We start from the raw sequence: 26,036 nt of genomic DNA, 5'->3' as shown, positions 1-26,036 counted from the left end.
TATAATTTTGATATATATATTGCCATATTGCCTGCCTTTAAAGAAGTTTACACTAATTCACAAAATTTAAATGAGCTATTTTCCCATAAGTCTTACTAATCTGAGAGTGAAAGATGGCATTTTGTTGTTTTCATTTGCAGTTCTTTAATAAAGAATAATTTAGAGCATCTTTTCAGATATTAATAGCAATTCATGTTTCATTTCTTATGATGTGCCAATATATCTCCTTTAAGTATTCTTCTATTGGTTATTCATCTCTTCCTTATTGATTTATAAGAGCTCTTTTATATTAAGGATATTAGCCATTTGTCATATTTGTTGCAAATATCTTTCCAGGTGATATTTATCTTTGGAGTTTATTTATATTAATATTTTGCTACATACCAGTTAAAATTTTTAATTTATTTTTTATTTTAATTGATTTTAAACAGGGAGAGAAACATTGATTTTGTTGTTCCACTTATTGATGCATTCTTTGGTTGCTTCTTTTATGTGCCTTGACCTGGGATCAACCCCGTAACCTTGGCATATAAGGACAGCATTCTAACCAAATGAGCTACCTGGCTGGGGCCTAAAATTTTTAAATTATCATCTTTGTTTACACTTCTGGTTTTTTGTTTTGTTCCAAGACAGTACTATTATAAAAGATTCACCTTTGTATACATTATTTCTAGCAATTCTATAAAGTAATTATTACCATGAACATCTGATATTTTCAAGGAATATTGAGGTCGCCTCAAACACCAAATTTATAGATACTACTCTATTGCAAAATCTTACAAAATAATTTTTAAAAGATTAACACCGTGACTCCAGCTATGCTTTATTGGATTGCTCCTTATTTTGGACCTAAAATTTGAGTGTTTGCAGAACCCTGGAGAAAGCTAAAATAAATCACAGTCAATTTGTCTTTGGCTGTGGTGAGCTCTGATAGTGGTGTCTCCTTGTATATGTTTGCTAAGGCATTCTCTGTTGATGTGAGTCTCTTTTTATGCTGTTGAACACATTGACCTGTAAACTTTTGTTTTACATACTTCACCTCAGAAAGGGCAAGCATGTCGGTAAGAATAATTTTTTTTAAGTTTTTTATATTAAGTCCTTGAACCAATCTTTCTTTGCAGCCAAAGTGGATTGAGAGCTCCACTAATGTCCTCCCTCCATTGCTTCATAAAAATATTTGTACGTGTTCCTAGGTTTCTCCTGGATTACATTTTCTTGAGTATCATGTTTCCTTAATGCATTCACATTTTTAATCCAGAAATATTCATTGTATGCCTATCAACATATCAGGCTGATAGGCTGATAGGTACAGTCATGCTAATGTCCTCTGAAGGGAAGAGTGTGTAACCAGAGAAGGTAGATCATGGGAAGAAAATATTAGTACCTTAAAAATATTTTTTTATCTAAAAAATGTCTTACAAGTATTTAGTACATAGATTTATACTGGCATCTCACTATTGATGAGTGAAAAGTACAAGTTATGCAATGTGGAGAACAATTCAGGGATTTATTTATTTTCTTTCTTTTTAATATATTGTGATTTATTCTGGTTTATGTGGCCTGGGCTAAGTAAATTTACCAATTACATTATTATTTCATTGAACTAACCCTCACTAAAATGAAAGGAGCTAAAAAAGATTTCTGTAAAGAAAACATGAGTTGTAGATAATAATGCAATCATAAACCAAAAAGACAATACTAGAGAGGACATGTCTACTTCTAGCATGAGTTCTGTAGAAGTCATCTTATCAAGTAGTGAGGATGACATTTTGAAATCAGAGATTTGGAAACACTTCCATTACGTGATTTTGATGCAAAAATAATGTATGCATGCTACCCGAGGCTGCTGTGAGGCAAGTGAGGCATTCATCTCAGGTACACAATTTGAGGGAGACCCCCAAAACTCAGGAATCAAGGTAATTATCTTAATGTAACATTTTAAAAAGTCAAAATGTGAAAATCTGTGATGAACAAAAATATCAAAATTTTAAATAGACAAGATTATTAGTACTTTAAAAAAGTTATATATGTACACTAAAAGTTGAAGACAGAATTTTTCAACCTATTTAAAAATCCTCTAAGCAATGATTCCAGAGACTTTTGGACCCATTTGTTAAACATATAAAAATGCAACATCTCCTGGCTGACAACAGGTAGAATAAAAAGTTACTAGTTAAATTGCAACAAAAACTTTCCATGGTTGATGAATGCAAGTGATAAAAATGGAACCACAGAAGTAAGAGCAGGCAAAGACGTACTTCTTCCATTAGGATCTACATATCTTTCTATCTTTTTCAGCTTATCTTTTTCAGCCCTTCAGGCAAGGGCTAGTGCCTCCTTTTAGCAAGAGCTGGGCCCTGATGTCCCTCCTGCTAGGGTCGGGAGGGTAGAGATAAGGGGAAAAGAAAACGCAGTTCTTCCCGGCTGTGCCCGGTTTGAAGGCGGAGGCCAGGAGGTGGCCCAGGGCGTTTTCTTTCCCGGAAAGAGGCCAGGAGTAAGTGAAAAGGGGATTAAGCTCAGGCACTTCTCTTCTCTAACCGCAGGGAAGAGAAGTATTGCTGGTTGGGTGGGGAAGGGGCTTTAGGCACCAGTCTTTCCTCCCGGGCAGGGAGTAGTAACTGTCCGAGATGACGCTGAGGCCTGGCTTTTTTCCCCCCCGCCCGCAAAGGGAGTGCCGAGATGGCCAGTCCAAACTCCCTCTATCGAAAAACCGTTTCCATAGCTGCTCAGCTAATTTTGTACCCCCTGGGCCTGAAGAAGAGCTGAAATGATTAAACGCGAGTGACAGCTGCCTCGCCACCGTCGGCGCCAGGCGCCGGGCTCGGCGTCCCAAAGCCCGAATTCTCGCGAGAGCGGACGCCGCCATTTTTCCATTGATTGCAGCGAGCTGGGGGAGGGGCCGACAACTGAGGCGACGGCGACGGAGGCAGCTGAGCGGTGGGTCTGTATCTGCGCGCTGGTGTCTGAGGCCCAGGCTGAGGCCTCCGAGGTTCCCTGAGTGCAGGCGGTGGAGAGGATGACTGCCACTGCTGTTCTCTCCTGAGAGACAGCCGCCGCCACCTCCCCCCTCCCCCGGCAGGGCGGAGAGGAGCGGCCGGAGTCGGAGCGATGGTGCCCGGAGAGGAGAACCAACTGGTTCCGAAAGAGGTGAGGGGCCAGCGGAGGCGGCTAGGCCTGAGGCCTGCGGCCACTGGAGGCAGCGCGGGCCCGGGCGAGGGGTCGGCTGCGGGCCCAGCTCGTGTGCGGCCCGAGTGTGCGGCGAGGAGGACGTGAAAGGTGCTAGTGGGGGTAGTGGGGGGGTGCGGTGTGTGGTGGGTGCGGCGAGCAGCTGGGAGACCCGCCTGGATCTAGGGGGCCGAGACCTCCCCCCCCTCGGGTTTGTAGGGCTGGACAAATAAAGGAGCGGACTGGAAGGTATCAAGTCCCGCTTTGGGGGAGGTGGCCTTTTAAGTCCTTATTTCACATGTCGAGCCAAGGTAGGTAATTGCAAAGAAAAAAATTCTGCAACAGTTCTTAATGGGCTCGACCGGGTGACGGTGCTGCTTCTGGTTTTGACAGGGGCAGTGTATAACTTTCAGGGCTTGTGAAATCTACACCCGCCTGGAGATCTGGGGGAGGGCAGAGTTAACTGTTAAGACTTTTATGAACTGCTGTTACTTGGTAGCACTAATGGCCTGCCTAAATGGGGCCTACCCAGCCTCGTTGAAAAGTAGTAGATGTGACTTTGACGTACAGGTAAGAGCTTCACATTAACGTATGGAGAGCTGAGCTACTTTTTGTTAACTTGGGTTATGTATGCCCCTTTGCGTGACTTAACTAAATTTCTCAAAAGCAAGTGATATGAGGAGCGTCGACTTCTTGGCTTCTCTTGAATATTGGAAGATTAATGGTAGAATCCAGCACTGGCCAGTGGATTTCAATATATTAATAGTATCTCTGTGGGCTTTATAAATATTTTCAGCGTATACAAATGTGTATTTTTAACTGGTTGATCTTCAGGCTAATGCTTTGGATTTTTATTTCCCATATACCTTAAATAGAGGCAGTTGTCTGTTGAAATTAGCTGTGTAGCAGGATCTTGATATTTAAGAGTTCATTAAAAATTCTTAATTTTTTAGTTGCTTTGTAGTAATTTGTTGCTACTTAAAGCAAGCTCTAGTGATATTGGAATTATGTATCTATGATATAAATGTTTTTCCAACTTTATCAGATGATAGTTGTTTCGGAAGGACCATTTTAATTCAGTTGTGTCAGTATTCATAAACCATCACCTGTGCAAAGCAGATAAACAGGTGAATTAATCAGAAGAATTGTTTTGGGAGCTTTCAGAGCTACTAAGAAAGAGAACACGAGTATTTGTTGAGCCCCAGTTAAGGGCTAGGTACTTAACGAAAAAAGTAACTCTTCTTATATAAGTAAGAGTGGAAGTGATAGGTTTTGTAAGAAATTTAAACATGCATTTTCTTTTAGAACTATATATTGCTGGTTTTCATTCTTATGAAAAGTGAAGTTAGTTCTTAAGTTTTTGACCATTACAAAATATAGTAATAGGTGGAACTCTGCTTTAAGAAAAGCCACTATTAGATTTATTTCCCTAACTGGATGTATAGAAAACTGGATGAACACTGATACTGTAATGCTGCTTTGTTTTTGCCTTTTGGATTTTAGAGATAAAATGTCTCTCCTTTAAGAATAACTCCTTTACCTGAGGCTTCAAGTTTACCCCAACTTTTTTTCTGTCTACTTTTTCTGGACCATAAGCCTTTATTTTTTGTTCCCTGGATTCATCTTCAGTCTTTTCCCCAGCTCATCTCATGATTTCTGGAGTGTGCACAGTACTCTTAAACCTTGACTGTCACTTGAAGTCCTTGCCTTTTTTTATCTAGCTGACTAGTTCTTTCTTTTTTGATGGTCATATTCCTTAACTTCTTGCTTGTTTCTCTTCCTTTAATTTTATTTTGCATTTGATACTTGAAAAAACCCATTTTTTGATTTTAGTAATACTGTACTTTTCTGGTCTTTTTCGTACCTCTTCTGTCTGCCCACTCCTCTAGTCAATTCCTTTTTCTTCTTTTCTGTGTCCTCAATCATCACTTTTGTCTGGTGTATGTTGTCTTCTCTCTGGTCTTCTTAAGAAGTAGTAGAATCACAGAGTACTAAAGCTGAGAGAGAACGCAGTGGTCATCTGGTAACTTACATCCCTTCACTTTACAGATGAGAAACTCAGGGCCAGAGGATTGAGAATGACTTGTTCAGGGTCACATAATGAGTTAATGACAGAGCTAGGAGTAGAACTGACAATCCCCTTGCTTATACTCCCTTTTACAGGTCCTTCCAAGTAGAAAGATGCTCTGTAAGAATAGTTTGTAACTCTGTAAGTACATTTACTATGAGAAAATAAATTACAAAATTTAAAAATTTCTTCCATTTTAATGGCTTATTACCAATAATTTAGAGAGTTTTTTGTTTGTTTGAGGACCTTTGTATAGTGAACCTCTGACCCCTACTAGATTTAGATTTTGGTTAGGTATGTGCATTCATGCATGTTGATTGAGGAATGTATGATTCTGATCCCTGAAGCTCAAGGATGTCCCTTACAATGCTGCTGGAAAAGGCAGCTTAGTGAAGGAGGTAGCTTAGCTTGACAAACTGTAGCCCATGGGCCAAACCCAGCTTCAGTCCGGTTTTGTATAGCCCAAGAGTTGAGTTCCAAATTGTCGAGAAAAATCAAAATAATACTCTGTGATACAGAAATAGGTGTAATTCAAATATCAGTGTCAGTAAGTAAAGTTTTATTGGAATGCAGCCATGCCCCCCATTTATTTACCATTGTCTGTGGCTACAGCAGAGTTGAGTAGTAGCTACAGTTGCTGTATGCAGGATAAATCTGAAACTACTTAGCTTGATATTCAAGGCCTAGCGCAGTTTGATTCTGGCCACAACCTGCCCTTTCAGCTTAGCTCTTCTCCCATGAAACAGGTTTATAATGCATCCAAACAAGTTTCTAACTTGCTTTTCATTTCTGCTGTTCCCTATTTCCTACTTTTCTCCACCTGTTCAGAACCTTCATATACATTTTTTCCCACAATTACCTCATATCTTACTTATTCTTAAAACTTTTTGAGCATTTTAACCTTAGGAATTTCTCCTTCTTAGGAGACCCTTATACATGAATAGAATTCATTTGGCATTTAACAAATAGTGCTTTGTGACATCCATTATGGTCTCAAACTGTAATATACATTTTATATATTATGTTATGAATTTCTTGCAGCAGAGATCTCTCTCTCTCTCTCATAATATCTTTGGCTTAAAAGAGATCTGTTAAGTTTTTGAGTTGAGAGATGTCTAGATCGCTGTTGCGGCCATCTTTTGATAGTTGCCTTTGGACAACAGAGAAATCTTTTAATCATTTTCTGTAGGATGCATTTTTCTCATTGGTGAAGATGGGGGAGGGGTGCAGGAGGGAAAACCCTCTCTGTTCTTCCTATAGTTTGAGCATCTCAGTTCTTGAACTGTTTCTCTGTTGCTCTCTTTTGGGCACATTTCAGTGTTTTTAGTATTCCTCCTTAATTGTTGTGCCCAGAGAAGAGCAAAGAGAGTGTGGTCTGTTCGCTGTGGGTAACAAAGAGAGCTTCGCACCTCACTTTTTCACTCTACTGTATGTCTTTGAATTGTTGCATATTAATATTGGCTTTGAGATCACTTTTTTAATGTCTTCGCAATTTCTTTTTATTTGTTTTTATTATTATCGTATAAGGATTCGTGACGTTATTATTTATTGAGTATTCATTGTGCATATTAATTGTACTCTGCAATTATACAGTGAAAATTGAGAAGAAATGGAAAAAATTCACTCTTCCCTCAAGTATCTTATAATTAAGGTTAGGGTACATATTTACTAATGCTTTTAAAATAATACTTTCACTGCAACACTTAAACTGTTGTCCAAGAAGTATATTAATGTAGAAAAGATGGAAAAAAGAAAGAAAAAGATGCAGTTCCCTCTCATTGGTTTTTTTTCTGCCTCTCTTTTCCATGTAATAAACACTACTTCCATCTAGAGCTAATGATGATGGTAGTAATAACTGATATTTATTAAGCATTTATTATATGTCAGGTACTGTTGTATGTTTTTCCTGTGTGTTAATCAATTTGAGCTTCACAATGACCTCACAACTATATAAGGGCCATTGGTATTGAGAACCCCCAAACATTAAAACAACTTGTTTTTCATCTCTGTTGTCTGGGTTTTTTCATTTTTGTTTTTTAAATAAAATCCATCAATATCTATTATGGAGGATGTCAAATGTGTATTTTAATATTATTTGTGCTAATTAAATCACTTGAGAAAATGTACTATAATGATCATTGTTGGTTTTGGTGGTTCTTTTAAAATTAGCCTTTTTTTCCTTAAATTTGCAGTGTGGATTCTCCTTTACCAGTAAGAGGCAACTATGTTAGGTAACACTAATCAGTGGTTTACAAAGATTGGAGTGTTTAATAAAAATCATTAGTATTTCAGATATCATTGGAAATACTAATTTAATAAAGTAAAACTGAATGCAGAGTTGTATATGATTCCAATTTTGTCAAGAAAAAATAGACAATTTAGGGTTATATGATTTGAAAGATTTAGAAGGAATACTCTAAAATATTAACAATTGCTGTTTCTGGATATCTAGATTATTGGACTATATTTATATTTTTATCTTTATGTATTTCAATAATGAAGCATGTACATTTAGATGATCTGAATGTAGATGATCTGATTGTAGTTTTTGAGGTAGTTATTTATATAGTGTTGTCTTGCTTTTTATGCTAATGGATTTTTTTTCCCCACCTGTCTTCATGCTCTGTATATTTGCCACAAAGTAATATGATCCACTTGTAGGACTTCGATTTTTGATTGTAATTTACATACTTACATCTCCAGCCCTGACCTCTCTTCCTCTAGATTCAGATTTCTACCTGCATGTACTATACAGCCCACAAATTAAATGTGAGTAATGTCAATCTCATGTATCTTCTTTCCCTCTTCTCACATCCTCCTCTCAACATAATTCTTTGCCTGTATTCTCTTGTTCAGTTAGTGTCATCACCATCTATTTCTTTGCTTAAGTTAAGAACATTTTTTGGGCTCTGGCTGGTGTGGCTCAGTGGATTGAGTACCAGCCTGCGAACCAAAGGGTCCCTGGTTCGATTCCCAGTCAGAGCACATGCCTGGGTTGTGGACCTGGTCCCTAGTAGGAGGTGCTCAAGAGGCAACCACACATTAATGTTTCTTCCCCTCTCTTTCTCCTTCCCTTCCCCTCTCTCTAAAAATAAATAAAATCTCTTTTTTAAAAAAAGAACATTTTTTGGATTCCTCCTTTTTCCTTTTCTCATATATACTGTAGTTTGTTCATCACTTGGAAAATATCTCTGGTATCCTTGTTTTTCTATCCTTGGCTCTGACTCTTTTTTTCTCATTCAAGTGTAGCTCTTCTAATGGTCTCTCAGCTTCTAAGCTCTTCCCTTTGCTAGCCGCCATCCTCACAAGTGACAGAAGTACTGTCTAAAGCAGATAATATTGGGATTTACCTGTTTGTAATTATTACCTTTCATTGCAAATTGAATAATAGGTGCTATTTATAAACACTACTATGTATCAGACACTATGCTAAACAATTTATATACAGTATCTCATTTAATTTCTATAACAGCCCTTTTTTTTTTTATACTATCGTTTCATTTTAATAGACATTCTATATTTTTCCCCAAGTCTCTCTTCTCATGTAGTACATGGTAGTATTCTTTCTGTATGAATTGCAATAATGGATACAAGATTTCTCTGGAAATATTTCTTTTCTCAAAGAAAAAAAAAACTCCATTCCTGGATATAATTAAAAACCCAGTAGAAATATTAACACCTCATGTATAAATTTGGAGTTCTGTATAACAGCCCTTTAAGACAACTGTTTTTCATTATTTTGTAGATGAAAAAAGTAAGGTTTGGTTAAGTAACGTGCTTAAAGTTGTATAGCTGTTTGATTTTAAGTTCATTTAGCTTTAACCAGTAGGAAAGTCCTTTATAATCTAGGCTCAGTTGGTTTTTTAAAATTCAATTTTTATCAAAGTTATACATGGATACATTTAAAAGTTGAATTCCGCAGGACTAAACAACAACTGTAGTCCTTTGTATTTTCGTTCTCCCCTTTGTTTCAGGCTCTCTAGAGGCAACTACTTTCAATCCATTCTTTTTGATATTTATCTCCGTATCTCAAAATAGCATGCTTATAGTTTTCCTTCTTGATTCTCCAGTTTAAGGGTTTATCTACTGACTTCCCATAGTGGAAGAAATGTTTATACCACTATCCCCAACCACACAGAGACACACTTCCTAATCTTCCCAATCCTCCCAATATTGTTATATTGCAAGTTGTTTGGATACATCAGTATTCAGAGTTTACTATCAGTGTGACTCCAAACTAGTCATAGTTGAGCCATCTAGTTTACTGTGATTATTTTCCTTTCTTATACAACATTTTGTTTTCTCTAGTGTAATATTTTAAATTTGATTTTGCTTAGTTTTCTATGTACTTATTAATTTACCAAGTGGCTCTCAACTTAGAGGACGCTTGGCAGTCGTTAGGTAGGTGGAGGGAGGGGAGGGAGTGTGCTACTGATAGCTAGTGGGTAGGTGCCAGTCACGCTACCAAATTTCATCCTACACTGCACAGGACAGCGCCGCCCCCCAACTAAGAATTACGTGCCCCCAAATGTCAATACTACCACTGTTGAGAAACCCTGGTTTACTCTTCTCTCTCAAGTATATAAAATCTCCTCTTGTTATGTTCAAACCTACCAGTTTTTTGTTTGAATTTCCTGACTTCCAGCTGTTATCTTAGATTGCCTTTACTGTCACCTTAGTAGTTCCCCTCAGATGTCTTGTGTTGGGGCTCCTGATTCTGCATCTGACGTCTTCACCTTTCTTTGCTTGCTTTCTCAGTTTTTGGACGATCACTTTCAATAGCTTCCTGGCTGGAATATAATTTTTTCAAGACCTCATGTGCCTGAAAATGTTGTTTCTATCCCCTTGCTTTATAAGACAGTTTGGCCGGGCAGATAATTCTCTATTGAGAATTATCTTTAAATAATTTTCTCTCAACATTTTGAAAACATTGGTTTATTGTCTACTTTTTTTCAGTGTTGCTGTTGGGATATCAGATTCCTGCAAAATAATTTTCCACTATTTCGAAACTATTTTTTTCCTCTCTCTGGAAGCTTGGGTGATCTTTTCCCCTAGAGTTTTGAAATTCCTGTACTAGGTTCCTTAGAATAGGTCTGTTTTTTATCCATTTCTGCTGTCCAGAGTAGTCTTATCTGATCTAGAAGGTCTCTCATCAGTTCTGAGACTTTTCCTTAGTTTCTTGTCCTTTGTGTTTCTGTTCTGTCTAGAATGCCTATTGTTTAGATGTTGGGCCTATACTAAGTGGCTTCTCTAGTTTTGTCTTCATCCATTTTCTTGTTTCATCTGTTTTCTATTTCTTTTTTCCTCCCTTGCTTCCTAGGAGATTTTTCTCAGCTTTATCTTCCAGTTCTACTAAGGTTTTATATCTGCCATCATGTTTATAAATTTCAAGCACTATTTTTTTCTGGGAAAAGTCTTAAATTATATCCTATTTTTGTTTCATGTATGCAGTGTCTTTTATCTTTAAGAAATATTGGTAGTTTTCTTCTCTGCATAGACTCTCTTTTCTCCAGATTTCCTGTTTGTTTGCTTTGGGCTTTGTCTTTCCTATTAGGTGCTTTCCTTAGATGTTTGGTGGTCCTTGGAAGTCAACACTTACTTAAAAGAGGTACCTTGAAAAGCTATACGGACACAGACAACAGTATGGTCACCAGAAGGGAGCAGAATGGGGGAGTAGTAAAGGGGCCAAAATATGATGCACAAAGAAAGATTTGACTTTAGGTGGTGAGCACACGATGCATTATATGAAAAGGTCTGTCTGGAAAAAGACTGGCCATTGTTAATATAATGAGAACAGTTTGCTCAATATCAATTTAACCTGGCTGCCAAAGAGAGTGGACTGGAACGCACATGCATAAACAAGGACAACTTCACTGTACTAGTCAGGTGGGGTGGTAGATGCCATTGAGTGAGCGTCTGCACTGTGTGGCCTTCACATTTAAAATTAGAGCAATGGATCTGCATCACGTTTTGCATTAAGCTTGAACATTCCACTGTGGAAACTATTTGGATGATTCAGAGGCCACAGCTGTGGGCAACTGGTGATTGGCAGTTTCATCACAACAACGTGCCTGCTCACGCATCACATCTCATGCAGAGTTTTTTGGCAAAACGTCAAATCACCCAGGTGACTCAGCCCCACTACAGCCCAAATTTGGCACCCTGTGACTTCTGGCTTTTCTCAAAACTAAAATCACCTTTGAAAGGAAAAAGATTTTAGACCATTGGTGGGATTCAGGAAAATACAATGGGGCAGCTGATGGCAATTGGGAGAACTGTGTGAGGTCCCAAGGTGCCTACTTTGAAGGGGACTGAGGTATCATTGTCTTATGTACACTGTTTCTTGTATCCTGTATTTTCTTCAATAAATGTCTCTATTTTCTGTATTATATGGTTGGATACCTACTGGACAGACCTTGTACAGATAATATATCACAGTAATGTATACTTGAAACCTATATGACCCTATTAACCAATGTCACCTCAATAAATTTAACAAAAAAAATGATTCATGGGTATTAAGGACCTTTTTCAGTTCAGGCAACATGTTTAGGTATCATTCTATGCAGAGGCATGTTCTTCTGTAAGATTTATTACACAAATTTTAAAGTGTTTTGCCCAGGTATTGCTGTCTTAAAATTTAATTTTGTACAAACATTGTCCATTGATAAAAAGCATTTGGCAAAATGATTGTGTTTGTCAGTGATGGCAAATGATTGGCAAAATGATGTGGTCTTTTACACCAAGATCCTTAAAGAGCACATATATTTTTGACCCTGGATTTTATTGATGTAGAGTAAGTAAACAGATGTCTCCTCTCTGCCCTATTGCATACTCCATTTACTTTGTAGGTGTGGGAGCAATAATAATTGCTCTATTCTTTTGTTTAATGAAGCTAAACTGAACCATGAATATGTAAAGTAGCCATGGATATGAACACTTATTTACATGAAACTTCTACAACCCACTTTTGAGAGATTAATTTTTATGGAAATTACTGAGATATCTGTGTTCAACTTTGTTGATTTTTAAAAATATACTCTTAAAATCCTGCCTAACCAGCAAAATCCAGCCTCTCTTCTATAAGAAACCTTCCTGATTCTCCTCTGTCAGTCTGATTGCATTTTCCTAACTTTGAAATCCCATAGCACTGTAGTTTTTTGGCATTTAAAAACTTACGCCCGTTTATTATGTTAACTGTTACTTGTGTTAGTGTCTTCATTAGATGAGAAGCTCTTCAAAGTCAGGATATCCAGGCAGCCTGGGCTTAAATACCAGCTTTGTGACCTTTGGCAAGTTACTTCTCAGTACCTTAGTGTAATGAGATACTGGTAACTACCTCATAGGGTTGTTGAGAATATTAAATGAGTTAATACATGTAAAGTGTCTTCTACATAATAAGCACTCTGTTAATGTTAGCTTAGCATTACTGTGACTGTCATCATTACTGTTATTACCTTTGGCCGGGTTCAGAATGGGTCACCCAAAGACGTGCCTCTGTGGTATGAGAGTTGTTTTGAGCTAATGGCAACTCTAGCTGTGGGCTCAAGAGAAACATCTGCTCCTCTCTTAACTACCTAGAAGAAATTGAACTTGAATTAGGCCCTTTCCCATAGTAAAGGATTATCAGAAATAACTTATTTCAACCTATATGTAGGGCAGGGCAAACTACTAATCTCTAAACAAGTATCTCCCTGCAGTGACCTTCCGAGGCCTCATGGTGCCTTACCCCATCCCCGGCTCAGAATGTCACATATACTCATTTTTCCCTTTCTGTCTTTGAACCACTTATGCATATGGTCCCTGGATTTTGTGTATGGGGCGTTTCCATCCATGTGTAGTTATTAAATTTGGTTATTTTCTCTTGCTAATCTGTCTCATGTCTATTTGATTATTAAACCAGCCAGAAGAACCTGAGGGTAGAGGGAAGTTTCATCTTCCCTCACACCTTTATTCTATTTCATATTCTCCCTAGGGGCCAGCACAATGTGTTCTACATTGTTGTCCAATAAATATTTATTGATTAAATGAAAATGAAGTCAGCCCTGGCTGGGTGGCTCAGGTTGGTTGGAGCATCATCTCATATACCCAAAGGTTGTGAGTTCAATCCCTGGTCAGGCCACATACCTAGATTGTATGTTTGATCCACGTTTGGGGTGCACACAGGAGGCAATCAATCAGTGTTTCTCACAGTGATGTTTCTCTCCCCTACCATCTTCCTCTCTAAAATTAATGATAATATTTTTGGGTTAGGATTTAAAAAAATGAAGTTGTATTTTAGTTATTAAATATCCTACTTGAAGTTACAGTTCTGATTATGACCTGTCAGCTAAATAACTATGTGTATAGCACAAATCCAAAACAAGTGGCTTTATCTAAGGGATTCTGTGAAAATGTAACATTTGAACTACGTCACAAAGGATGACTTAATTACCAGGTAAAGGAGGAGATCATTTAGTTAGAAGGAATAACATTTAAAACACAACATTTGTAATGCATTTTAGGAAGTGGCAAAAGTTTAGTGTAGGTGCATAGGGGGGCTGTGGTTGAGTGAAAGAAGATAATTCTGGCACGTTGTGTCTTAAAATTCTGAAGGATTTATGTACCTATAAGGAATTTGGATTTTTATTATGTAGATATTAGGGGGCAGGGAAATGTCCCCTTCTCTCCCCAGAACAGGTTAACAGATTTGTGTATAATTGTTAATGAAATTTAATTGCTGAAACGTGTTCATTGAAGCATTTTACTTACATGAATGTTTTATGTCCTGAATTAATACTAAAAATTTGCACACAAATGAAAATGGGGAAAGGGGAATTTGCTAATACTTTATTCTCTCACCTTTTTAAAATTTTATTTGCAATCATATACTTACTTTTTTATTTATTGATTTTAGTGAAAGAGAATAAGGAGGAAAGAGAGAAGGAGAAACAAACATTGATTTGTTTTTCCATTTATTTAATGCATTCATTGGTTGCTTCTTTTATGTGCCCTTACCAGGGATTGAACCTACAATCTTGGTGTATCAGAACGACGCTCGAACCAACTGAGTTACATGGCCAAGGCTACTTTTTTGTTTTTTAACAATATATATTTTCTCATTATAATGCATCTTAAACACATTCTCCACATACGAATTGTGCTGACAGGATATCATTTGGTATAATTGTTACACATTTGATATGGATAATGCACAGGTAGGTGTCTTCAAATAGGCTAAGTAGAACAGGACTCATTTTCCTCCAGAAAAATGCCAGTACCTGCACTCTGGGAGTTTAGGTTTGTTGGAAGTTCTGAGCAATTTTTCACACTTGGCTGCTGGAAGGGAAGTTTGCAAATGAGAAGTTCAGTGTACTTAGAATTTTCATGGACAACCACAATACTAGGCTTGTAATAATGTGGTTCCTTCACCTTTTCAAAGCAACATTTGTAGCCAATTGCTTCCTGAGTGATTTACTGATGGTCTGTTTACAGGCCTTCATGTTTGTAGGAGCCATGTATAGAGTACTCCCTATTTACCCCCCTTCTTTTTGACAGAAGTTCAGCCTGCTAGAGGTGTCACCTGTGCTAGAGAGGGATTAATCTGATGGTGGCGGCAGCAGCAGCAGCAGCATCTGAGAATACCAAAAGGAGTTTCTAATTAAGGGATTAATGAAATCTTCCCATGGATATCCCCAATGCTCCAAGTAAAATTGGCTTTAATATTTAACTAAGAGGAGCTCTTGATTATAACCCAGTTCCAGGCTGGGTTAGAGTGTAGAATTTTTGTATGACTCATGAAAGATATGTGTTGCTTTAGTAAATATAAATGTTATCTATGAATTTATATACATTTTTTTCATTTTATAGATATAAACTGCCTACCCTATTATGTGTTTAGGTGTTTTAATTTGCCTTTGTATAATATGTTACTTTATTTATAGTACTTAGAGGTAATGAAAGGGAATTGGTAAAAAAAATTAGATACCTAACAATGAAGTTTCTATTAAAAGACATCTGCAAAATATTACTGCTTTAATTTTGACATTTAAAATTCATGTGTCTTGAAATACTTGTTTACCATTACATTATTTACCATAAACATGATACAAATATAATTTTAAGAATTCTAAAAAAAATAGACATAGCACAGAAAATGTTTCTACAATTCAGTAATATGATTTAGCATTGGAAGGATAGTAGTGAAGTATTACAGTCCATTTTTAGGTGAAAAAACATAAAAGCTGTAAAAGCTTAATAACTTACTCAAGGTCTCAGGTAATGGAAGAGCTGAAGCTTTTTATAAAAGTCAGGTTTACTGATGCCCTGGCTGGTGTGGCTCAGTGGATTGAGTGCTGGCCTGAGAACCGAAGGGTCGCAGGTTTGATTCCCAGTCAGGGCACATGCTTGGGTTGCAGGCCAGGTCCCCAGTTTGGGGCGTGTGAGAGGCAACCACACACTGATGTTTCTCTCCCTCTCTTTCTCCTTCCCTTCCCCTCTCTCTAAAAATAATAAATAAAATCTATTAAAAAGTCAAGTTTACTGAGGTGTAATTTATAGACACTAAAATTTGCCCTTTTAAGGTGTACACAGTTTTATGAATTTTTATAAACTTATACATTGTATAACCGCTGCTACAATCAAGATACAGTCACCTTAAAGTTTTCTCATGCCTCTTGCAGTCAACGCCTTCTTTTAAACCCAGGCCCTGCAAACCACTGATCTGTTTTCTACCCTCTTATTGTTCCTTTTCCAGAATATCACATAGTTGGAATTCATATAGTATGCAGCATTTTGAGTCTGACTTCTTTCATCTGGCATAAAACTGAGATTCATCTATGTCGTTGTGTGTATTAGTAATCTTCCTTTTTATTGCCGAATGCCACAGTTTGTTTATCCATTCACCAGCTGATGGACATTTGGGTTTTTTTCCAGTTTGGGGTGATTCTGAATAAAGCTGATAAAAATATTTGTGTATGGTGTTTTGGGTGGACAGGTCTTCAAATGGTAAATGAATCTTTAACTTTGAAAGAAACTGCTAAACTCTTTTCTGAAGTTGGCTGTACCTTTTTGCATTGCAGTCATCAATGTATGGCCATTGTAGCTGTTTGGTATTTGGCAGTGTCAGGTTTTTTTTAGTTTAGTTTAGCTTTTTAACAGTTCTAGTAAGTGTGTAGTGATATCTCTTTGTGGGTTTAATTTGCAATTCTCTAATGCCTAATAACATAGAGCATCTTTTCATGTGTCTGAGCTTTTTTTTATTAAGCCTGATCTAAAAAGCATACTTTGTGAAGATTTTATATGGTTAAAGTTTTACTAGGTACCGATAGGAGGGGGAGAAAAGTACCTATTCTGAAGGAGTTAATGATTTACATAGGGAAAACGGGTAATTACGTAAAAGGTAGTGCGGTTATAATTTTGGTAGGATCTTTGAGAACATGGTTTACATACTAAGTGGTCTGGGCAAAAGGACAACGGTTGGGAATCAGAAAACTCACTGGTTTGACTTTGCCTTAGTTGCTTAATCCTTCTGAGCCTATTAAAAAAAATTCTTTCATCTGTGAAATAAAGGAGTTGGACCAGATAAGGTATAAGATTTGCCCCTAAAATATAAGTCTACATAAACTTTTTAGTAGTAGGTTTTTCTCAACTTTTTTTGGTAGCAGGTTTTTAAATTTTGTGAGAAGGCTGTGCAATCATAAAACAAAGGGTATTTGCCAATTTTCCCATCTGATGAAATTCCTGTTACTTTTTGAAATTTTAAAAATATAAATTATGTATCATTATTATAGTTAAGGATTATAGATTTTTTAAATCTGTTATAAGGGTAGTAACGTTCTAAGTAATACCTCTTATATGATATTATTGTTATAACTTTTTAAAGATTTTATTTATTTTTAGAGAGAGGGGAAGGGAGGGAGAAAGGGAGAGAAACATCCATGTGTGTTTGCCTTTCATGTGCCCCTTACTGGGGACCTGGCCTGCATCCTAGGCATGTACCCTGACTGGGAATTGAACCAGTGACCCTTTGGTTCCCAGGCTGGCTCTGAATCTACTGAGCCACAGCAGCTGGGGCTATTATGTTATAATTTATACAGCATTTTCAAGTTATTCTCTTTTGATCTTAAGAAACACTTTTTTGTAGTGCCTGAGAGTCACAGATAAGTGACTTGTTTAGGATTACACAGTTAAAAGAAAAGTAGCCAGCCATCTTGGCCTGAGAATTCAAGTCTAGATCTTTTGCCTCTGCAGTGTATCGCTTTGGACTGTAGTTTACTCCAATAGGAAATAAACAGTCTTTAAGTAGTTTTAAATAACTTTAACACTTTTTTAGTTGTATAATATTATGTTCAGAGTATTATAAGAGTGTAATCTTACATGAAAATTATTATTCATGCTTCTAAATGAAAAGCATGGTTACAGCTTCTTTGATTTAGTAATAATGCAGAATATCAAGACCTTCAAACAAATCAGTTTTATCACAAGCTGAGTCACTGCCTGTCAGCAGCATTGTACTTGAAGAAAACTTAGCTGTAATGAAATATAAAGATAATGGGAATAGTAAAGGACATATTATTTCTCCTCCAGAGAGGAGTTTGTTTAGTTTCTAAGTTTAGATACCTACAGTACATTATTAGTGAGTTACCCATTGCCAGGAGAACAACTACTATTAAAGGAATAAAGCAAAAATGGAAAGAGGTTAAGATAGAAGTGAGGGGAAAAACAATATCCTTACAATTTTAATGCCACAAATATGTTAACATTATAAAGTCATCAGAAAGCCTTTATTTCTTAGGAGATCTGTGTTTGTATGTGACCTTAGGTAAGTTCCTTTAGGTTCCTGACTTCCTTTTTATTTGACTGTAAAATAAGGAGTTTGATCTGATGTCCAAAGGTTCATCCAGCTTTAAATATGTCATGTGTGATGATGAATCAGCTGATTGGTTAACTGTCAAATTAATTTATTGATCATAGTTAGATTTTAAACTATTCTTTTAAAGTTATGAAACTCTACAGTTAGTTTTTTTTTATAATTAGAACTTGATATAATTTGTTACAAGTAAAACAGTTTCCAAAGAGTTTTGTATATTTAGTTTTCTAATTATATCATGGGGGCTCTGGGGACTTGTTTTATTGGTAACATAGTAAAGTACTTACAATAGAATATACTTACAATTCTTTTTATGCCTCAAACTAAGCCTTTAGAACCAGGTACAATGTCATCTTTTAAAAAATTCCTATGAAGACTTGAATTTAGAAAGTGGGTTAAAGCAGGGAGTAATTATTCTCAAACTTACTTTAAATAGTAAAAGCTCTTGGACTAAAAAAATTTTAGAATTTAAAATCTGCTTGAAAAATTTTCAGTTTTATAATCAATTTTTAGAAATTTACTTAAAAATTTTAAGAGACACTGTGTTTCCAAAAGCCTCAACTATACCATACCATGAAATTGTTTTCCTGAATGAACTTATTTTGTTTAGAGCAGAGATTTTTCAACTGGTATGCTGCAAGAAGCACACAATTTTTAAGGTGTTGGGGGTGGGGCAGGGGGGGCACTGTACTCCCCACCTGTGGCTCGGTGTGAGCCAGTGAGCTGAGATGCTGCTGTTGGCGGCAGCACCACCCAGGAAGTAGGAGGGAGGCTGTGAGGGGGGTGGGGGTGCTTGAGTACTGGTGGGGGACACCCTGTGCGGCAAGATGGTACTGCTGCAGGTGTTTTCCAAGGGTGCCTGCCAGGGGAGTTATGTCCCCACCGTTTGAGAACTACACCGCACGCTTTGAGATAGACAAGTGCCACATTGAGCTCAGCGTGTGGGACACACTTCAGGTTCATTTTACTGTGATAACATCTGGCCCCTGGCCTGTCCTGATTCAGACACTGTGCTGGTCTGCTTTGACATTAGCTGACCAGAAACACTGGACAGTGTCTTCAAGAAGTGCCCTTAGATTGTTAAATGAAAAAATGACAACAGCCAACACAACAGTAGCCATTTGGTGTGAATGAATCAAAATTATACCTATTGTTTTTGTCAGATTGGCAAAAAATATAAAATATTTTTTAGTGTGCTACAGAATTTTCATAATTAGTTTATGTGTAACATGAGATGAAAAAGGTTGACTGTCACTGGTTTAGAGAATTCATTAAAGGCATTAGACTTTCTACTCCAGTAGTTTGTTTTTAGTAATAAATATTGTAAAGTACCATTTTCATTTTTCTACCTAAGCAGAATTATTCATAAGAATCTGCTTAGTTTCTTTCAGTACACTTGTTATGGTCTTTATTAATGTCATATTGTATCAATACGAGATATCAATATGTCATATCATATCAATCTTTATGATTTTCTGAAATATTGATATATTCTCAATCTCAAATCCTTGGACATGTTTGTTTTAAGCAGAACGGCTGAAGTCTATATTTAAAAAAAAATGATATAAATCCGAGAGATATGAAACATTTTTAGAAATTTGAGCCTAAAACTGAATGTTATGAAAAGCTAGGGTTTAGAAGACTGAACTTTTGGGGGGAAGTTACAGAGGATACTAGTGGGAATGGACTTAAAGTAGATACTTGAAAGTATCTACTTTCTTAAAGTAGAAAGACTTGAATTTTTGTAAGTAATATATAGCTTTTAATACTTTCTGATTATACTGATTCATAGAGATGTTTTAATAGAAAGGCTTGACTGTTTGGGAATGTTGGACAGAAATGGGAATGGGAAATGAGAAATGTGATATAATTTAACAATACACCTTTTTTTTGTTTATTTATTGATTTTAGAGAGAGGGGGTGAGGGAGAGACATTGATTTATTGTTCCACTTATTTATGCATCCATTGATTGATTTTTGTATGTGCTCTGACCAGGGATTGAACCTGAAACCTTCACATACTGGGACAGCACTGTAACCAGCTGAGCTAGCTAGCTACCTGGCCAGGGCTTTTAATGACATATTTAAATTCAGTTTTCATTCACATTAAAGTGGAACATTTAAAACATGAAATCACAAAAATGGAAAGAGTAGATGATTTCTGAAAAATTTAAAAACTGAAATAAGCTCTAAAAATTCTAAATTGGTTCATGTAAAATTTAACAGTAATGTCTTTATCCTTAATTCTCATTTATTTACATACACATTTGTTTCTAAATTGAATATTTAAAATATGCTGAATAAAAAGTTCATGATCAAAATTTTTTTAAAATATGAGCAATGTTTTTATATTTGATTTGGGAATACAGCTTCCTGGCAGAGAACTTCTATAGGTAACATTTTTGCTTTTAAGTGAGCAAGTGAGTTTTAAATATTGAGAATAAGTTTTCTAAGGGTTCCTCAAGAAGTATTAGGCCAGAGAGAGTCATTCTCTAATCTTTACTGCCCATCAGCAGTATCTTAATATTATTCAGAAATAGGATATAATGTTAAAATTTTTAGAATACATATATACGCTCACTCATTTGATTACCTCTCATGCTATACAGCAATCTTTTTAATGTTAGCTTTAAATTGAATAGTTCATCTATTTATTTTGATATTTAAATTATTCAAGATTTGGTTAGTGAGAGCCATGTTACCTGACATATCCCACCATTTTTGGAAAACTTCCTTACTTTCTGGCACTATAAGATGTTCCAAATTCTTCCTGTACTTTCTCAGCCCCAGCACTGACATCAGCCATTTCTGCAAAGACATTGAATCCTTTTTGTGGAGAATGGTATTCAGAAACCAAAATCTGGATGCTAGATATATTTATTGCTATAGGGTATTCATTACTTCGAGGTTCTCTTAGTGAAAGGAGCTACAAAATAAGCACACATACACATATAAATTTGAAATGTTTTTATTTCTGTATTTCTCTCTACATGTATGAATATATACATTCAAATCACAAGAAAGCTCTTAAAAATAGGAGGATTTTGTATTTTTTGGATTATAAGAAAAATAGAAATTTTTCTTGCTTATACATATCCATAATATATTTATACATATTATGTATTTGTAACAGGCCAGTAGAAACCAAGTTTACAGGCAGTTTTGCTACTTTTACAAAGTTATGGTCATAAGTTCTCTATTTAATTTTAATATTTCAAACAATTAGGTAAAATACATATAATATGAAATTTACTATCTTAACCATTTTTAAGTGTACAGCTCAGTGATATTAAGTACATTTACATTGTTGTGCTACACACCATTATCCACTCACAGAAATCTCTTCATTTTGCAAAACTCTACCTATTAGCAATAGCTTCCCATTTCCTTACCTACCTACCTCTAATCTCTGGCAACCACCATTCTACTTTCTGTGTCTATGAATTTGACTACTTGTGATTCCACATTGATTTCATAAATGTGGAATAATACAGTATTTGACATTTTGTGACAGGCTTATTTCATTTGGCATAATTTTCTCAAGGTTTATCCAACTTGTAGTATGTACTAGAATTGCCTTTTTAAGGCTTATTTTTGCATATGTGTTTACATGATATATATATATATATATATATATATATATATATAGGGTCACATGTTTTGAAAATTTGTTGGAAGCTGAAATGATGTAAGTTGAATTTGACTTTGCAGCATGGGTAAGTGATATAGCAGGAGTTTATAGCCTTGACAAAGAGCTCATGATGTCTAGCTTTTCGTGGCAATAGCCCAAATATCACATTGAGTCAACTCTCAGTTATTTTATAGTGTGGAGTTCTGCAGTGTGTTAATGAGGGCAGTACTTTAATTACTTACATAAAATAGCATTTATATATTATCATAGAATGTAATAATTACATTTCACTCTTAATATAAAGTGATTTCATAGCATTTTCATCATTTCTGTTTAGAGAACTTCCTTTAGCCATTCCTTTAGGGTAGGTATGCTAACAAGAAATCTCTTTTACTTCATCTGAAAGTGTCTTTATTTCCCCTTTATTCTTGAAGGATGTTTTTGCTGGATATAGAATTCTGAATTGACAACTTTTTTCTTCCAGCACTTGGAAAACATTGTGCCACCTCCACTTCTGTGATTTGTGGGGAGAAATAGCCTATCAATACATTTGAATAGTTTTGCTCTTAACAGATAACACATTTCTCTCTCACTACTTTCAAAGGCTTTCCCTTTGACTTTAGTTTTCAAGGAGTTTGATTGTGATGTGTCTTGGCAGGTTTTTCTTTGAGTTTATCTTCTCTGGGATTCACTCAGCTTTTCAAATATGTAGTCTTATACCTTTTGTCAAACTTGGGAAGTTTTCACCCAATTATTTCTTTGAGAGCTTTTTCAGGCCTGCCCTCTTTCTTCTTTTCTTCCAGAACTTGGATGAAACAAATATGACATCTTTTTTTTCAGTCTTGTGGATGCTTGAGATTGATCTTTTAATAGTTTTACAGGTGCTTGAGATAGACTTTAAATATGTTTTTTTCTTTATTGCTCAGATAAAGATTTCTTTTGTTCTTATCTTCAGGGTCACTGATCTTTCCCCTGTAATCTTCATTCTGCTATTGCACCTACCTAATGACTTTTAATTTTGGTTATTGTATTTTAGCTGGTAGTCTTTTGCTGAGACTTTTTTTTCTCATTTGTTTTATGTGTGTTCATAATTGCTTGCTGAATGTTTTTATGATGGCCACTTTACAGTCCTTGCCAGATAATTTCAACATTTGTGTCATCTCCAAGTTGACATGTTTTTGGTTCTTTGACAAGTGATTTTTTTATTATATTCTGGACATTTTGAGTATTACGTTATGAGACTTTGGATCTTATTTAAACCTCCTGTTTTAACAGACCTCCTCTGATGGCATGTCAACAGGGAAAAGGGGGCACTCCCTTGTTACTTGGAGGTAGGGGTGGGAGTCCAATTTCCTCATTCCACCTTTATTTACAGTCTGGGATGAGAGGTGTGCCTTATTACTGCTGATGGGGTTGAAGTTCATGCTCCCTTTAAGCTTCTGTGGACACCTGCTTGGTTGGGAGGCAGTGGGGCCCTTTGTTATTTTCACGTGGCTTCCACTGACAGGGAAGTGCGGAGGCTGTCTTTACCACTGGGCTATGATGAAAGACCCTGCTGCCCACTAGGTCTTCTTTGACACCACCCTGCTGGAGGGAAGGGAGTGCCTTGCTATAGCCAGCTGAGTTTGGAAATCCAGGCTTCTTTCTCAGACTTTGATGATGAGAGTGGAGTTAGGGCAACAGCTTTTTTTTCCCCCCTGTGGTGTTTGGCTGTAGTATAGTGTGGTTAGTGTCTGCAAGTTTTGTGTTTTATAAGGCTGCCCCTTTCCTGATGCTTTAGCTAGAGCAAGGCATTCTTTTTTTGGGGCTTTTTTAGTGTGTGTCCACTCAGGCCGGGATGTATTAGGCAAAAAATAAATCCAGGGAATTAACCACCATGTCTTTAATTCCTCAGGCCCCTAGCCAGTCTGCTTTCTCATATTTCAGTGTCTTCTTATCTTTTCCTTATACATAACATTTTTAGTTTTATTTAGCAGGAGGAACAGGGAGAAATGCATTTCCTCCCTCTTCCAGAAATTAAAGTATTAGATGTTTTAAACTGTGTAATATATATTGTGTATGTGGCTCTAAGGCTATAAGTGACAATAATTCTTTTTTAACCACTATCTAAATGCTCTTTTCTATTAATTTCCTTTTAAGGGGCTTTCACCCTTCCTTGTGCCCTGTATTCTTCCAAGTGTGTATTACTTGAGGTAGAGGAATCCTAGATGTTGAAGTTCATTGCCTTCTCTATTTTAGACATCCGTAGTTTCTTTAATTATATTTTTATGTAGTAACTTCAAATTACCTAAAACCTGTATATTAGTATCTGTTAATATTACCCAGTCTTGATTATGCTGTTTTTTTATTGTTTATTTTCTGTAGACAACATCATGCATGTTGTACACACTAAGAGTGTAGTCCTTGAACTCTCTGCACATCTTTGACATGTGTACTGCTGCCCAGGCAATGTGCTTTCATTTCCTTACTGTGCACTTAGTTGTTTTGTCTCTTTTGATAGGGTTAACACTTAAAAATGTTTAAAAGGGTTAAGTGGGCTAACACTTAAAAATGTTTATTTTATATGAAAGTTAACTAAGTGTGTAGGCTTCTTTTTTGTAGTTTACATTAAGTTATGAAAACACATACATGTGCAGTGCCAAACGTTTGGAAGTCCCAGAAAAGAAAAAGGGGAAAAAAAATCACCTCTAATTCTATCCTTGAAAGACAATACTGTTAACATTTTGTTGTAATTCTTTTATTCTGTACATGTTTTCTTCTCCTTCCCAACACAGAATTTTTAAAAGCCTCTTTTGTTTTGTGTTGTAAGGCTACCCTTATTTCTTAGCAATGTGTAGTGAATATTTTCCCTTGTCAGTAAATATCACATAGCATAATTTTTAAGGGCTGCATGGTATTCCACTGCATGTGTTTGCTTATTGCACTGTCTCTCAACAGTGTTGACCAGAAATGATGACTAGTATGCAACCTTGTTTTGGTTCTATTCTTTTTTTTTAAATTTTATTTATTGATTTTAGAGAGGGAAGGGAGGGAGGGAGGGAGGGAGGGAAAGCAGGAGAAGGAGAGAAAGAACATGGATTTGTTGTTTCATTTATTAATGCATTCATTGATTGATTTCTGTATGTGCCCTGACCAGGGATCGAATCTGCAACCTTTGTATATTGGGATGGCACTATAACCAACTGAGCTACCCAGCCAGAACATGTTTCTATTCTTAAAGTAAATAGATTTATTCTTAAAGGGAGAGTTATTAAATATACTTGCTGTAAAATTTTGTAGATGCACTTCATCCACTTAAAGAAATTCTTTTTATTTTGTTATGCATTATCATCAAAAGATGTTCACGAAATTTAATGGCAAGTTGTCATGAAAAGATGTTTCAGTTCTTTTCAAGTGCCTTTTTGTATTGTATGTATTGACATGATTTTCTCTCAGTCTGTTAATATGTTACATTATATAAATTGATATTTCCGATGTTAAATGATCCTGGTTACGATATATTATGCTTTAATACATTGCTGGATTCAGGCCAGTATCATTAATGAACATGGATTCTAGAGTCCTCAGCAAAATGTTGGCAAACTGCATCTAGCAATACATTAAAACGATCACACACCGTGATCATGTGGGATTCATCCCAGGCATGCAAGGATGGTAGAATATTTGCAAATCAATAAACATAATGTAGCGTATAAATGAAAAGAAAAACAAAAATCACATGATCATATCAATAGATGTTGGAAAAGCATTTGGTAAAGTACAGCACCCATTTATGATAAAAACACTCAGCAGAGTGTGAGTAGAGGGACCATACCTCAACATAATAAAGGCATATACGAGAGACCTACAGCCAACATCATAGTCAATGGGCAAAAACTGAAAGCTTTCCCCCTAAGATCAGGAACAAGACAAGGGTGTCTGCTTTCACCACTTCTAGTCAACATAGTATTGGAAGTTCTATCCACAGCAGTCAGACAAGAAAAAGAAATAAAAGATATCCAAATTGGAAAGGAGGAAGTAAAACTGTCATTGTTTGCAGATGACATGATAGTGTACATAGAAAACCCTATAGACTCCACCAAAAAACTACTCATTTTAGCAAAACAGCAGGATACAAAGTCAGAAATCAAAGGCATTTTTTTACACCAACAATGAAATATCAGAAACAGAAACTAGGAAAAAAATCCCATTTACTGTAGCAACAAGAAAAAAAGGTACCTAAGAATAAACTTAACCAAAGAGGTAAAGGACTTGTACTCAGAAAACTATAGAACACTGAAGAAAGAACTTAAGAAGACACAAATAAATGGAAGAATATACTG

The 26,036-nt window shown here is 36.2% G+C and overlaps 1 protein-coding gene across 2 annotated transcripts in view; it reads left to right on the top strand.

Annotated features, from left to right (window-relative positions):
- The first annotated feature begins 2,876 nt into the window (after nt 1-2,876).
- The window catches only part of USP47 (ubiquitin specific peptidase 47), a 103,916-nt gene continuing 80,756 nt past the window's right edge, over nt 2,877-26,036 (top strand). For both annotated transcript variants that reach the window (XM_024558970.4, XM_045194312.3), the window contains exon 1: nt 2,877-3,147. In XM_024558970.4, coding sequence (XP_024414738.1) covers nt 3,109-3,147 — 39 coding nt within the window. In that variant the 5' untranslated portion in view covers nt 2,877-3,108. The remainder of the gene's footprint in view (nt 3,148-26,036) is intronic.

This window comes from Desmodus rotundus, chromosome 5 (genome assembly GCF_022682495.2).
Source record: "Desmodus rotundus isolate HL8 chromosome 5, HLdesRot8A.1, whole genome shotgun sequence".
Lineage (NCBI taxonomy): Eukaryota > Metazoa > Chordata > Mammalia > Chiroptera > Phyllostomidae > Desmodus > Desmodus rotundus.
This window is presented reverse-complemented; position numbering and strand designations above follow the sequence as displayed.